Source organism: Bombina bombina, chromosome 9, assembly GCF_027579735.1.
Source record: "Bombina bombina isolate aBomBom1 chromosome 9, aBomBom1.pri, whole genome shotgun sequence".
Classification (NCBI taxonomy): domain Eukaryota; kingdom Metazoa; phylum Chordata; class Amphibia; order Anura; family Bombinatoridae; genus Bombina; species Bombina bombina.
This window is the reverse complement of record NC_069507.1, coordinates 249043504-249058977: the sequence shown is the minus strand read 5'-3', so window position 1 is coordinate 249058977 and position 15474 is coordinate 249043504. Positions and strand designations below refer to the sequence as shown.

The 15474-nt window shown below is 31.4% G+C and overlaps 1 protein-coding gene across 1 annotated transcript in view; it reads right to left on the bottom strand.

The window, feature by feature from the left end:
* SORCS3 (sortilin related VPS10 domain containing receptor 3) overlaps positions 1-15474 on the bottom strand; it is a 1163020-nt gene that overhangs the window by 52740 nt on the left and 1094806 nt on the right. The window contains exon 23 of the mRNA XM_053693001.1: positions 13506-13637. Coding sequence (XP_053548976.1) covers positions 13506-13637 — 132 coding nt within the window. The remainder of the gene's footprint in view (positions 1-13505; positions 13638-15474) is intronic.

The following is a 15474-nucleotide window of genomic DNA, read 5'->3' as shown; positions in this document are numbered from 1 at the left end:
TCTTAATAAAGAGACCGAAAAATAAATGATGGTCATTAAAACTTTGCTAAAACAACAAATCTAATGGTGGCCTAAGACTTTTGCACAGTACTGTATATCTAACTATCTATATAGATAGCAATATATATATATATATATATATATATATATATATATATATATATATATATATATATATATATGTGTGTGTAGTTATTAATATATTAACTGCTACAGGGATGGGTTAATAACATAAAGATGTTCCCCTTGACATTCATTCTGCAATTTGAATATTTCTAGAGAAATAGTGTGCCCATTAGAATATTGGAAATAACAAACAAATGTAAAATTCTACATATGGAAAAAAAAGTTGCTGTTTTTTTCTGAAACTAGCAAACATTCATTATCTGTTTACAACAAACACATGATTATTCAACTTTTCTAATGCACTGTAATATATATTTTATGTTTGTGTCAAATTTAAAATAAATAAAAACAAAATTCATGTTAAAATGAACTATTTTACTGCATTGCTAAGTCTGTTTATCTATCAGCGTGCATTAGATAAGAGGGCATTACTTTATATGGTATCATTACAATGATTGGGGTAAGAAAATAAATCTACAATCAAGATATTGCCAACTGGGATGTGTTGTAGCTATTTTCTTTTTTTTTGAGAAATAAAACCATTTTGGTAAGATCTGACAATATTTATGTAGCATATTGCAAACTTTAAGTACCTTGCACAGTGCAAAATAAGTGATTAAACTGGATTATTTTCTGACCTGCACAAATGATGTATAGTAATAAACTTTGTATAAGTCCCAAGTGGAACTTTTTTTTTTTTCCAGCACTGGGAAATAAGCTTCATCTAAACTCCCTGCACACCCACAATGTATCTCATATTGTATTCATACATTTCTCTGTACACACATGGAGGGGTCGTGCATTCCAACTAGACAACCGAGGATCACTGATAAGTAATATAATTAATACAAAAATAATTTAGAGGGCTCCATTTATGAATCTATGTAAGCAGATTCGATGCTCTAGTGGTGGTTGAGTGACCTCAAGGGTTGAGTTAAATCATACTCTGCAGATCTGACTAAGATGATTGACAAGCCTTGCTCTTGCATTATTAGTTGTGCTAGAGCAGGGGGCTTGGTTGCCAGCTAACTGGCGGTCAGGCTCACAGTCTAGAACAGTGTTTCCCAACCGTGGTCCTCAAGTACCCCCAACAGTCCTGGTTTTCATTATAGCTGAACCAGTGCACAGGTGAAATAATCAGCTGATGGGTGAGAGCAGGTTAGTAACCATGGTTACTGCTCAGCTGATTATTTCACCTGTGCACTGGTTCAGCTATAAGAAAACCTGGCCTGTTAGGGGAACTTGAGGACCACGGTTGGGAAACACTGGTCTAGAACATTATCTGTCCGGTATTTGATAAATGGGTCCCAGATAACATAGGAGGGCAATAGACCTAGCCCTCAAAATAAGTAACTCATCTCATTCCTCCTGCCCTAGGCACAGGTATGCATGACATGGGACACATTACGCTCCAGAGTGGGACATATAACAGAGTAGAAATTACATTAAAGGAACAGTCAACACTAAAATTGTTTATGCTTAAATAGTTAGATAACACTTTTACTTCCCATTCCCCAGCTTTGCACAACCAACATTGTTATATTAAAACCTTTAAACCTCTAAATTGCTGACGGTTTCTAAGCCACTAAAGACAGCCTCTTATCACATGCTTTTGTATTAGCTTTTCACCCACAACAGGAGACTGCTAGTTCATGTGGGTCATATAGATAAAATTGTGTTAACGCCTGTGGGTTGTGCACAACACAGCTAAAATGCAACTCAATAGATAATATTTTACAAATCATGTGATCATGGGGCTATCAGAAGAGGCTTAGTTACAAGGTAATTACTAAGGTAAAAAAAGTGTATTAATATAACTGTGTTGGTTATGCAAGACTGGGGAATGGATAATAAAGGGATTATTTATCTTTTTAAACAATCAAACTAGATTGCAATTGTCTTGAATTTGCTTGACCCAACTATTATTCTAGAAGAAAATAACACATGAAATGAAAATAACACAATGATGAAATGAAAATAACACAATGATTAAATGAAAATAACACAATGATGAAATGAAAATAACACAATGATGAATTGAAAATAACACAATGATGAAATGAAAATAACACAATGATGAAATGAAAATAACACAATGATGAAATGATAATAACACAATGATGAAATGAAAATAACACAATGATGAAATGAAAATAACACAATGATGAATTGAAAATAACACAATGATGAAATGAAAATAACACAATGATGAAATGAAAATAACACAATGATGAAATGAAAATAACACAATGATGAAATGATAATAACACAATGATGAAATGAAAATAACACAATGATGAAATGAAAATAACACAATGATGAAATGAAAATAACACAATGATGATTAAATGAAAATAACACAATGATGAAATTAAAATAACACAATGATGATGAAATGAAAATAACACAATGATGATTAAATGAAAATAACACAATGATGATTAAATGAAAATAACACAATGATGATTAAATGAAAATAACACAATGATGATGAAATTAAAATAACACAATGATGATTAAATGAAAATAACACAATGATGAAATTAAAATAACACAATGATGATGAAATGAAAATAACACAATGATGATGAAATGAAAATAACACAATGATGAAATGAAAATAACACAATGATGATGAAATGATAATAACACAATGATGATGAAATGAAAATAACACAATGATGAAATGAAAATAACACAATGATGATAAAATGAAAATAACACAATGATGAAATGAAAATAACACAATGATGATGAAATGAAAATAACACAATGATGAAATGAAAATAACACAATGATGATGAAATGAAAATAACACAATGATGAAATGAAAATAACACAATGATGATGAAATGAAAATAACACAATGATGAAATGAAAATAACACAATGATGAAATGAAAATAACACAATGATGATGAAATGAAAATAACACAATGATGAAATGAAAATAACACAATGATGATGGAATGAAAATAACACAATGATGAAATGAAAATAACACAATGATGAAATGAAAATAACACAATGATGATGAAATGAAAATAACACAATGATGAAATGAAAATAACACAATGATGATGGAATGAAAATAACACAATGATGAAATGAAAATAACACAATGATGATGGAATGAAAATAACACAATGATGAAATGAAAATAACACAATGATGAAATGAAAATAACACAATGATGAAATGAAAATAACACAATGATGATGGAATGAAAATAACACAATGATGAAATGAAAATAACACAATGATGAAATGAAAATAACACAATGATGAAATGAAAATAACACAATGATGATGAAATGAAAATAACACAATGATGAAATGAAAATAACACAATGATGATGGAATGAAAATAACACAATGATGAAATGAAAATAACACAATGATGAAATGAAAATAACACAATGATGAAATGAAAATAACACAATGATGATGAAATGAAAATAACACAATGATGATGAAATGAAAATAACACAATGATGAAATGAAAATAACACAATGATGATGAAATGAAAATAACACAATGATGAAATGAAAATAACACAATGATGATGGAATGAAAATAACACAATGATGATGAAATGAAAATAACACAATGATGATGAAATGAAAATAACACAATGATGATGAAATGAAAATAACACAATGATGAAATGAAAATAACACAATGATGATGAAATGAAAATAACACAATGATGAAAATAACACAATGATGACATGAAAATAACACAATGATGAAATGAAAATAACACAATGATGAAATGAAAATAACACAATGATGAAATGATAATAACACAATGATGAAATGAAAATAACACAATGATGAAATGAAAATAACACAATGATGATTAAATGAAAATAACACAATGATGAAATTAAAATAACACAATGATGATGAAATGAAAATAACACAATGATGATTAAATGAAAATAACACAATGATGATTAAATGAAAATAACACAATGATGATTAAATGAAAATAACACAATGATGATGAAATTAAAATAACACAATGATGATTAAATGAAAATAACACAATGATGAAATTAAAATAACACAATGATGATGAAATGAAAATAACACAATGATGATGAAATGAAAATAACACAATGATGAAATGAAAATAACACAATGATGATGAAATGATAATAACACAATGATGATGAAATGAAAATAACACAATGATGAAATGAAAATAACACAATGATGATAAAATGAAAATAACACAATGATGAAATGAAAATAACACAATGATGATGAAATGAAAATAACACAATGATGAAATGAAAATAACACAATGATGATGAAATGAAAATAACACAATGATGAAATGAAAATAACACAATGATGATGAAATGAAAATAACACAATGATGAAATGAAAATAACACAATGATGAAATGAAAATAACACAATGATGATGAAATGAAAATAACACAATGATGAAATGAAAATAACACAATGATGATGGAATGAAAATAACACAATGATGAAATGAAAATAACACAATGATGAAATGAAAATAACACAATGATGATGAAATGAAAATAACACAATGATGAAATGAAAATAACACAATGATGATGGAATGAAAATAACACAATGATGAAATGAAAATAACACAATGATGATGGAATGAAAATAACACAATGATGAAATGAAAATAACACAATGATGAAATGAAAATAACACAATGATGAAATGAAAATAACACAATGATGATGAAATGAAAATAACACAATGATGAAATGAAAATAACACAATGATGATGGAATGAAAATAACACAATGATGAAATGAAAATAACACAATGATGATGGAATGAAAATAACACAATGATGAAATGAAAATAACACAATGATGATGGAATGAAAATAACACAATGATGAAATGAAAATAACACAATGATGAAATGAAAATAACACAATGATGAAATGAAAATAACACAATGATGAAATGAAAATAACACAATGATGATGAAATGAAAATAACACAATGATGAAATGAAAATAACACAATGATGATGGAATGAAAATAACACAATGATGAAATGAAAATAACACAATGATGATGAAATGAAAATAACACAATGATGAAAATAACACAATGATGACATGAAAATAACACATGATGGTGAAATGAAAATAACACAATGATGATGAAATGAAAATAACACAATGATGAATTGAAAATAACACAATGATGAAATGAAAATAACACAATGATGAAATGAAAATAACACAATGATGAAATGAAAATAACACAATGATGATGAAATGAAAATAACACATGATGGTGAAATGAAAATAACACAATGATGATGAAATGAAAATAACACAATGATGATGAAATGAAAATAACACAATGATGATGAAATGAAAATAACACAATGATGATGAATTGAAAATAACACAATGATGAAATGAAAATAACACAATGATGAAATGAAAATAACACAATGATGAAATGAAAATAACACAATGATGAAATGAAAATAACACAATGATGATGAAATGAAAATAACACAATGATGAAATGAAAATAACACAATGATGAAATGAAAATAACACAATGATGATGAAATGAAAATAACACAATGATGATGAAATGAAAATAACACAATGATGATGAAATGAAAATAACACAATGATAAAATGAAAATAACACAATGATGATGAAATGAAAATAACACAATGATGATGAAATGAAAATAACACAATGATGATGAAATGAAAATAACACAATGATGAAATGAAAATAACACAATGATGATGAAATGAAAATAACACAATGATGATGAAATGAAAATAACACAATGATGAAATGAAAATAACACAATGATGATGAAATGAAAATAACACAATGATGATGAAATGAAAATAACACAATGATGATGAAATGAAAATAACACATGATGATGAAATGAAAATAACACAATGATGATGAAATGAAAATAACACAATGATGATGAAATGAAAATAACACAACGATGATGAAATGAAAATAACACAATGATAAAATGAAAATAACACAATGATGAATTGAAAATAACACAATGATGATGAATTGAAAATAACACAATGATGAAATGAAAATAACACAATGATGAAATGAAAATAACACAATGATGAAATGAAAATAACACAATGATGAAATGAAAATAACACAATGATAAAATGAAAATAGCACAATGATGAAATGAAAATAACACAATGATGAAATGATAATAACACAATGATGATTAAATGAAAATAACACAATGATGAAATGAAAATAACACAATGATGATGAATTGAAAATAACACAATGATGAAATGAAAATAACACAATGATGAAATGAAAATAACACAATGATGAAATGAAAATAACACAATGATGATGAAATGAAAATAACACAATGATGAAATGAAAATAACACAATGATAAAATGAAAATAGCACAATGATGAAATGAAAATAACACAATGATAAAATGAAAATAGCACAATGATGAAATGAAAATAACACAATGATGAAATGATAATAACACAATGATGATGAATTGAAAATAACACAATGATGAAATGAAAATAACACAATGATGAAATGAAAATAACACAATGATGAAATGAAAATAACACAATGATGATGAAATGAAAATAACACAATGATGAAATGAAAATAACACAATGATAAAATGAAAATAGCACAATGATGAAATGAAAATAACACAATGATAAAATGAAAATAGCACAATGATGAAATGAAAATAACACAATGATGAATTGAAAATAACACAATCATGAAATGATAATAACACAATGATGATGAAATGAAAATAACACAATGATGAAATTAAAATAACACAATGATGAAATTAAAATAACACAATGATGAAATTAAAATAACACAATGATTAAATGAAAATAACACAATGATGAAATTAAAATAACACAATGATGAAATGAAAATACCACAATGATGAAATGAAAATACCACAATGATGATTAAATGAAAATAACACAATGATGATGAAATGAAAATAACACAATGATGAAATGATAATAACACAATGATGAAATGAAAATAACACAATGATGAAATAAAAATAATACAATGATGAAATGAGGCTTTCACTTCATTATTGCTCAGATCTTTAACTTTGTCAATTTTCTTTTCAGCATTTATTTTAAGAAATTGTTCTCGTATCTTATGACTTCTAAATGTTAATGGATGAATCTATTAGTTCTGTGTTTGTTTAATGACAACAGCAAATTAAGAAAAGTAATTTAAAGCTTTTAGAAGAAACTCTCACCTAGATTATGAGTTTTGTGTTCAGGTTTTAACGCTGAAAAAAATGTCCATTTCAGCGAAAAAACAGTAACACAGCCATTACGAGTTGTGTCGGTATAGCTATACCGCAAGCATTTTAGCCTGTTAAGCAATGTCAATCCCGCACTAAAAATAGCGCCGGTATTACAAGTTGTGCGGTGAGGCTAAAATGCTTGCGTTCCAGCCTATACTGACACGATCCGTTCCGCAATCTGAGACCAGTAATGAGTTTAGCGCTACAAAACTGTTACACAAAACTCATAACTAAACTGTTACAAAGTACACTAACACCCATAAACTACCTATTAACCCCTAAACAGCTGCTCTCAACCATCGCAAACACTATAATAAAGTTATTAACCCCTAATCTGCTGCTCCAGACTTCACCACCACTAATAAAATTTATTATTCCCTATTCCGCCGCTCCCCGACATCGCTGCCACTATAATAAAGTTATTACTATTTAACCTCTATTCTGCCGCTCCCCGCCGTCACTAAATAAAGTTATTAACCTATAAACCTCTGGCCTCCCACATCACTGCCACTAAATAAACCTATTAACCCCTAAACTGCCAGCCCCCCACATCGCAAAAAAGTAAATTAAACTATTAACCCCTAAACCTAACAACCCCCTAACTTTAAATTAAAATTACAATATCCCTAGCTTAAAATAAATAAAAACTTACTAATGAAATTAAAAAAAACTAAGTTTAAACTAACAATTAACCTAACAACTATTATACTAAAATTACAATAGCTACAAATTAAATAAACTAATTTACACATTAAAAAAACCTAACACTACTAAATAAATTAATTCTAAAATTACAAAAAAATAAAAAATACTAAATTACAAAAAATAAAAAATACTAAATTACACAAAATAACAAACACTAAATTACTAAAAATAACAAAAGAAACTATCATAAATAAAAACAATTACACCTAATCTAATAGCCCTATAAAAATAAAAAAGCCCCCCCCATAATACAAAAAACTCTAGCCTACAATAAACTACAAATAGCCCTTAAAAGGGCCTTTTGTAGGGCATTGCCCTAAAGAAATCAGCTCCTTTCCCTGTAAAAAAAATAAAAAGACCCCCCCAACAGTAAAACCCACCACCCAACCAACACCCCAAAATAAAAAAACCTAACTCTAACAAAAACCTAAGCTACCCATTGCAATAAAAAGGGCATTTGTATGGGCATTGCCCTTAAAAGGGCATTCAGCTCTTTTGCATTGCCTGAAAAGGGGATTTAGCTCTTTTAACAAAGCCCAAACCCTAATCTAAAAATAAACCCCACCCAAAAAGACTAAAAGAAAAACTAACACTAACCCCCAAAGATCCACTTACAGTTTCTGAAGTCCGGACATCCAGACGTCGAGGTCTTCATCCATCCATCCGGCGTCTTCTATCTTCATCCCGGCGGCGTCTTCTATCTTCATCCCGGCGGCACAGAGCGGGTCCATTCTTCAAGACATATGGCGCAGAGCTCCTCTTCATACGGTCGCCGCCGTACACTGAATCTTCAATGCAAGGGAGCCTTTTCAAAATGGTGTCCCTTGCATTCCTATTGGCTGATTTGATTTTTGAAATTCAATTATCAGCCTATAGGATGAGAGCCACTGAAATTCTATTGTCTATTAGATTAGGTGTAATTGTTTTTATTTTGGATCATTTTGTTTGTTATTTTTTTATAATTTAGTGTTTGTTATTTTTTGTAATTTAGTATTTTTTATTTTTTGTAATTTTAGAATTAATTTTTTTAGTAGTGTTAGGTTTTTTTTAATGTGTAATTTAGTTTATTTAATGTGTAGTTATTTTAATTTTAGTATAATAGTTATGTTAGGTTAATTGTTCATTTAAACTTAGGTTTTTTAATTTCCCAGGTAAGTTTTTATTTGTTTTAATATAGGAAAATTGTAATTTTAATTTAAAGTTAGGGGTTGTTAGGTTTAGCGGTTAATAGTTTAATTTATTTTTTTGCGATGTGGGGGGTTGGCGGTTTAGGGGTTAATAGGTTTATTTAGTGGCCGTGATGTGGGAGGCCAGAGGTTTAGGGGTTAATAACTTTATTTAGTGGCGGCGATGTCAGGGAGCGTCGGAAAAGGGTTTAATATCTTTATTATAGTGTCAGCGATGTTGGGGTGCGGGGGAATAGGGGTTAATAACTTTATTATTGTGGCGGCTATATCGGGAGCAGCAGATTAGGGGTTAATACGTTTATTTCGGTGTCGGTGATGTCGGGGTTGGCAAATTAGGGGTTAATAACTATTTAGGTGTCGGCGATGTCGGGGGCAACAGATTAGGGGTGTTTAGACTTGGGGTTTATGTTAGGGTGTTAAATTTAAACGTAACTTTTTTTTCCCCATGGACATCAATGGGGTTGCATTACGGCAATCGCCATTCCGTGCTTCATGTGTTAGTTTTTTTTCTAACATACTCTCCCCATTGATGTCTATGGAGAAAGCGTGCACTAGCACATATTCTCAGCCCTTGGAATTTGTGCAGTATGGAGCTCATCACCACCATATAGCACGCACAAGGCAGCTTTTGAAAAATTTGTAATGGCAGTGATATGGGTGGTAAAATAACGCAAAATATTGCGTTCGTTTAGCACCCTCTATAACGCAAAACTTGTAATCTAGGTGTCTGTTAATAGAAAAACAGGGCTGAATAGATGAGACAAAAAATGTTAAAGGTTTTTCATAATTCATCACTACATCTTAGTAGCTTAATAAGAGTTTTTGTATTATTATTTAACAAAATCAGAAAAAAAGAAATTAAAACTGCAAGCTGATTAAATGTTTGTTGAATATAAAATGTAACAATTTTAATTCAATTATAGATAAGAGTATTCATTTGTATTCTAAGTGAAAAACAATGTCAGAGCCCAATTTTAAAACCTACACAAAATCCCCCCCCCCCCCCCCCCAAAAAAAAAAAAAAAAAAAAAATCTCCATAGGCTCTGTAAACTTTGGGATAAATAAATTCCATTTTGGAAATTCATTAAAACAAAATAAATTATAAACACCTTCTAGGGCCCTCCCTATGTAGATATGGTGGAATCTGTCAGAAAGTGGGTAACATCTTAAGCCATCTCATATGTGACAGAGATCACACTAGGGGCATCTACTGTAAATGTCCCATTTTAGGAAGTTACCAGGATAGGTTGAATAGCCTATATTGTGTTCCTGCCATGTCTGTTTGCTGCCTGTGAGATAGAAGAGAGCAGAAAACAGAAGATGTGCTTGTGAGCACAAAAGAGAGATAACACAGAGAAATGTCTACTCTCTATAAGTGTGCGCCTATAGCACTCTGGGCCCTGACTGTAGGGCAGAGAAGTTCCTAACAGGATTAATAAAATATAACTTTTATTAGTATGAAATTAAAACAAAAAAACAATGGTTGTGTGACATACACGTTAAAAACGTCACAGATGTGGGTTGATACTATATATAAAGAGACTCACTGAATAAGTGAATTTGGCCTATGTAAATAGAAGATACAAGTGGTCTCTTAGTAAGATATGGTAGGTGCTCTCTATAAAGTCTAATGAAGTACCCCAACAAAGAGAATACAATGATGAAACCCCTTTAAGTTTAAAGTAATAAGAAATTGTGGTACAAAGGGTTACATTCACGGATTGTAATGTGCTTGTCGAACTAATGATGTATAAGGAGTGAAATCCTCTCAAAATTTTTAGAAGTTTAGTTCTCAGATCAATACTAGAAAACAGCAGTGTGTTGAGTCCATTGTTGTGTAAATAGGTGCATAATTGATAATAGTTCTAAGTAAATAGTACTTCTTCTATAGTATATATACGGAGTCAACATAATTCACAATACAATTATAATTGTCAAGTCGGACTTTATTCAACAATATAAACAGTGTAAGAATTTGTGATGAATAAAGGTCTTTATTTTTGTGTCTATTTTTATTGTGTATCAGAAATTATCCATGCTTGGACTATGAGTTAACTCCACGAAATAATAACTACTAAACAATGGCGGTTAGTTACAACTTGTATCTAATATATCAAGTTAAATAGATTACTATGTAACTAATCCAACAAGCCAAACGGGCTTATGTGAGTAGGTATACAGAAATAAATAAACTAAAGCAGTTCAAAATACTGTGATCTCTACAGTGCCGTCACCTATACCGCACTGGGTTCTGTGTAATCCTGTGCCTGTACACAGTTAGAGGAAATCACCTTATAACGTAGTAGTAGGGTAGTGTTGTTTAACAATGTTCAGTATATGGTGATTCTCTACCAGTAAGATAAATTAACAAACGATACAATACTAGCCCAATCTAGTCTTAACCCAAATTAAATATCTGTATTAGTTGAGCGTAGTGGGTTATAGACTAGAAGGTAAATTGTGCAAGCCCGTATAAGGTTGTCTCGATCAAGTGCTGTTATAAACAATCTCGATACATTATATGCGTCTTAATAGCAGCTGAGCTGTATACGTAACATTTATGATGTAATCAGGTGTCGGACTGTCTGTAGAGATGGTGAGAGGTATATGCATTCAATTCACTAAGTCTGGCACAACCCAGACTATGATGGAATTTAAATTACAGAATTGTGATTGTCACAAACGTAGATGTGTGACTGTGGGGCCTATTTATCAAGCTCCGTATGGAGCTTGAGGGCCCGTGTTTCTGGCGAGCCTGCAGGCTCGCCAGAAACACCAGTTATGAAGCAGCGGTCTAAAGACCACTGCTCCGTAACCCTGTCCGCCTGCTCTGATGAAGCGGACAGGAATCGCCGGAATTCAACTCGATCGGGTACAATCGGGTTGATTGACACCCCCTTCTGGTGGCCGATTGACCGCGAGTCTGCAGGGGGCGGCGTTGCACCGGCAGCTCACAAGAGCTGCTGGTGCAATGCTGAATACGGAGAGCGTATTCTGTCAGACCTGATCCGCACTGTCGGATCAGGTCCGACAGATATTTCATAAGTAGGCCTCTCTGTATTAAGTGCTGATGGTATATCTACGTCTTGCACAACCCAGATTATTAGCTATATATATATGTACTGTATGTCTATGTCTGGCACAACCCAGATTATTAGCTATATATATATGTACTGTATGTCTATGTCTGGCACAACCCAGATTATTAGCTATATATATATGTACTGTATGTCTATGTCTGGCACAACCCAGATTATTAGCTATATATATATGTACTGTATGTCTATGTCTGGCACAACCCAGATTATTAGCTATATATATATGTACTGTATGTCTATGTCTGGCACAACCCAGATTATTAGCTATATATATATGTACTGTATGTCTATGTCTGGCACAACCCAGATTATTAGCTATATATATATGTACTGTATGTCTATGTCTGGCACAACCTATATTATTAGCTATATATATATGTACTGTATGTCTATGTCTGGCACAACCTATATTATTAGCTATATATATATGTACTGTATGTCTATGTCTGGCACAACCTATATTATTAGCTATATATATATGTACTGTATGTCTATGTCTGGCACAACCTATATTATTAGCTATATATATATGTACTGTATGTCTATGTCTGGCACAACCTATATTATTAGCTATATATATATGTACTGTATGTCTATGTCTGGCACAACCTATATTATTAGCTATATATATATGTACTGTATGTCTATGTCTGGCACAACCCAGATTATTAGCTATATATATATGTACTGTATGTCTATGTCTGGCACAACCCAGATTATTAGCTAGATATATATGTACTGTATGTCTATGTCTGGCACAACCCAGACTGTTGGCAATATATGTGTGAATTGAATAGACATTAAAGTAAAACTGTAGAAGCTGATTACATCACACAATTATTGAGGTACTAATAGTAAATCTAAGTCTAGCACAACCTAGACTGTTGGCAGTAAGTATAACTATAAAGAGATTACGAGACCGAAACCTATAGTTCAACCGCTATCTGGCTTTTAAAAATGAACACATAACGAGACCGTGACTAAGCTCACTGCCCTCCCCTAAAGATGTGCTTGTGTTTGCTATTTCTCACCTGCTCCAGATCTGCTTTACTTCCTTTCCTGCGCTCGCTAATGTTTTTGTGCGGGAGTATGAAGAGTTCTGCTGATGTGGGAAGGCCGGGGACCATGGCCACTAGTACATGCTCCTCAGGGATATTTGTCACCTGGAATATACAAAACATAACAATGAATTAAAGACATGTTTTAATGTTTTCATTGGGCCACTGCTTTTTACCTCCTAGATAATGTTGTCCTTTCACCTTCCCTCTGTTTCATGAGGTTTTATTTATTTATTTTTTCTTTCTATGTTATTGTTTTCCCTTAAACCTCAAGAATAAAGGGTTTGCTCAGGTTTTTCAATTGGTAAAGTTTATACATTGACAAAGATATATAGACAGAAATAGATAGATGATAGATAGATAGATAGATAGATAGATAGATAGATAGATAGATAGATAGATAGACATGTCCCAGGAATTAAAAAAATGAATGGGACATGCATAAGCCTATCCTAAGAAAAAAAGGAAGATGTAATATGGGTAGACTTGATGGGCCTTTTTTGTTCTTATCTACCGTCAAATTCTATGTTTCTATGTTTCACAATAAAGATTCAAATCTGCTCATTACCCCTCCTAGACTACTGCAACTCAAACCAGTGCAATCTATCATGAATGACATTGCCAAACACATCTCCCTTAAACATTGCTCCTCATGTTCTGCACCTCTATGATATTCCATCTATTGGTTTTCCTTAGTCTAAAAGTCTAAAAAAAATATTACAAATCTTGTTGCTAACATGTAATGACCTAAAAAAATAACTGCACTTTCTGCCCTTGTCTGCAGATATTGTTCCACCTATATACTTCATTCAGCCCAATGCCTATGCCCCCTTGCTGAACTGCTCACCTCATTCTGTAAGACCCTTTCCTAATCTGTACAAGTCTCAAGTGCCCCATATAACATACTTTTTCAGAGACATTTACATAATAAATATTTCTTCAATTTTTACACATCAATTGCTTCACCTTTCTCTCACCTATTTCCCATTCATATTACTTAGCACAAATCACTGTGTGTAAATCAAATGGAAACTCAGGGGCGGGGCTATCTACTTCTTTATAATTCATAAAACTGCCTTGTATAGAAATGATCATACTGATGAATAAATGCTTAAGCTTTAATAATAAAAATAATAACTTTATTAGAAAGATAGATCTAGCAGCTGAGAGAAGGTACTGTGTAGCTGATTTCATTTTGTTTTAAAAATTGTTGTCTTTAACCCTTAATGCGCTACTTATTTTTTAGTAAGTGGGAAAAAAAATGTCTCACTGATATTAGCATTGAGTATTAAATATATACGGGAGCAAAAAGCTTGCAGGGCATTACCTCTCATCACTGTACTTTACAGAGAGCAGACACTAATTAATTAGCAGATACATAGGGACGTCTTATTAGATTATTCCTGACATCCATATTAAAATAGAGTGAGTCAATCATAGTTAATCAAGTTACAGTGAAGAAGAAATGGTCTTAGTAATGATTAGCCACTTACTGTAGACGTTCTGCTGCATATCCACATAGAAAACTAGCAGTAAATACATACATTGACAGAGTCTGTAATAAGTTTGCTTTCTCTGCAGCTGTAAACAGTCTAATGATCTCAGATAAATTGACTGGCAGAGTATGAGATGAACAGAAAATCTGCTCTGAAATTAAATGTGCTCAACTTGATTAAGCAATTTACTCAATCTGAAGACAGTACAAGGATATAGTACACTGAGATACTTCTGCATTATTTCTTGAGGGTAGATATAGCCAGGGATAGGCACGAATCAAGGCTGTGGCAGACATTTTCCAAAGTAAAGACCTTAGTGAAGGACACCAAGATACATTTTAAATTAAAAACATCATTATATAGTGCTGAGTGTTATTATACTGATGCAGATACCACTGATCCTATAACCAGCCCTCCTCTGGCTATACCCATGTGCCAGTGTCACT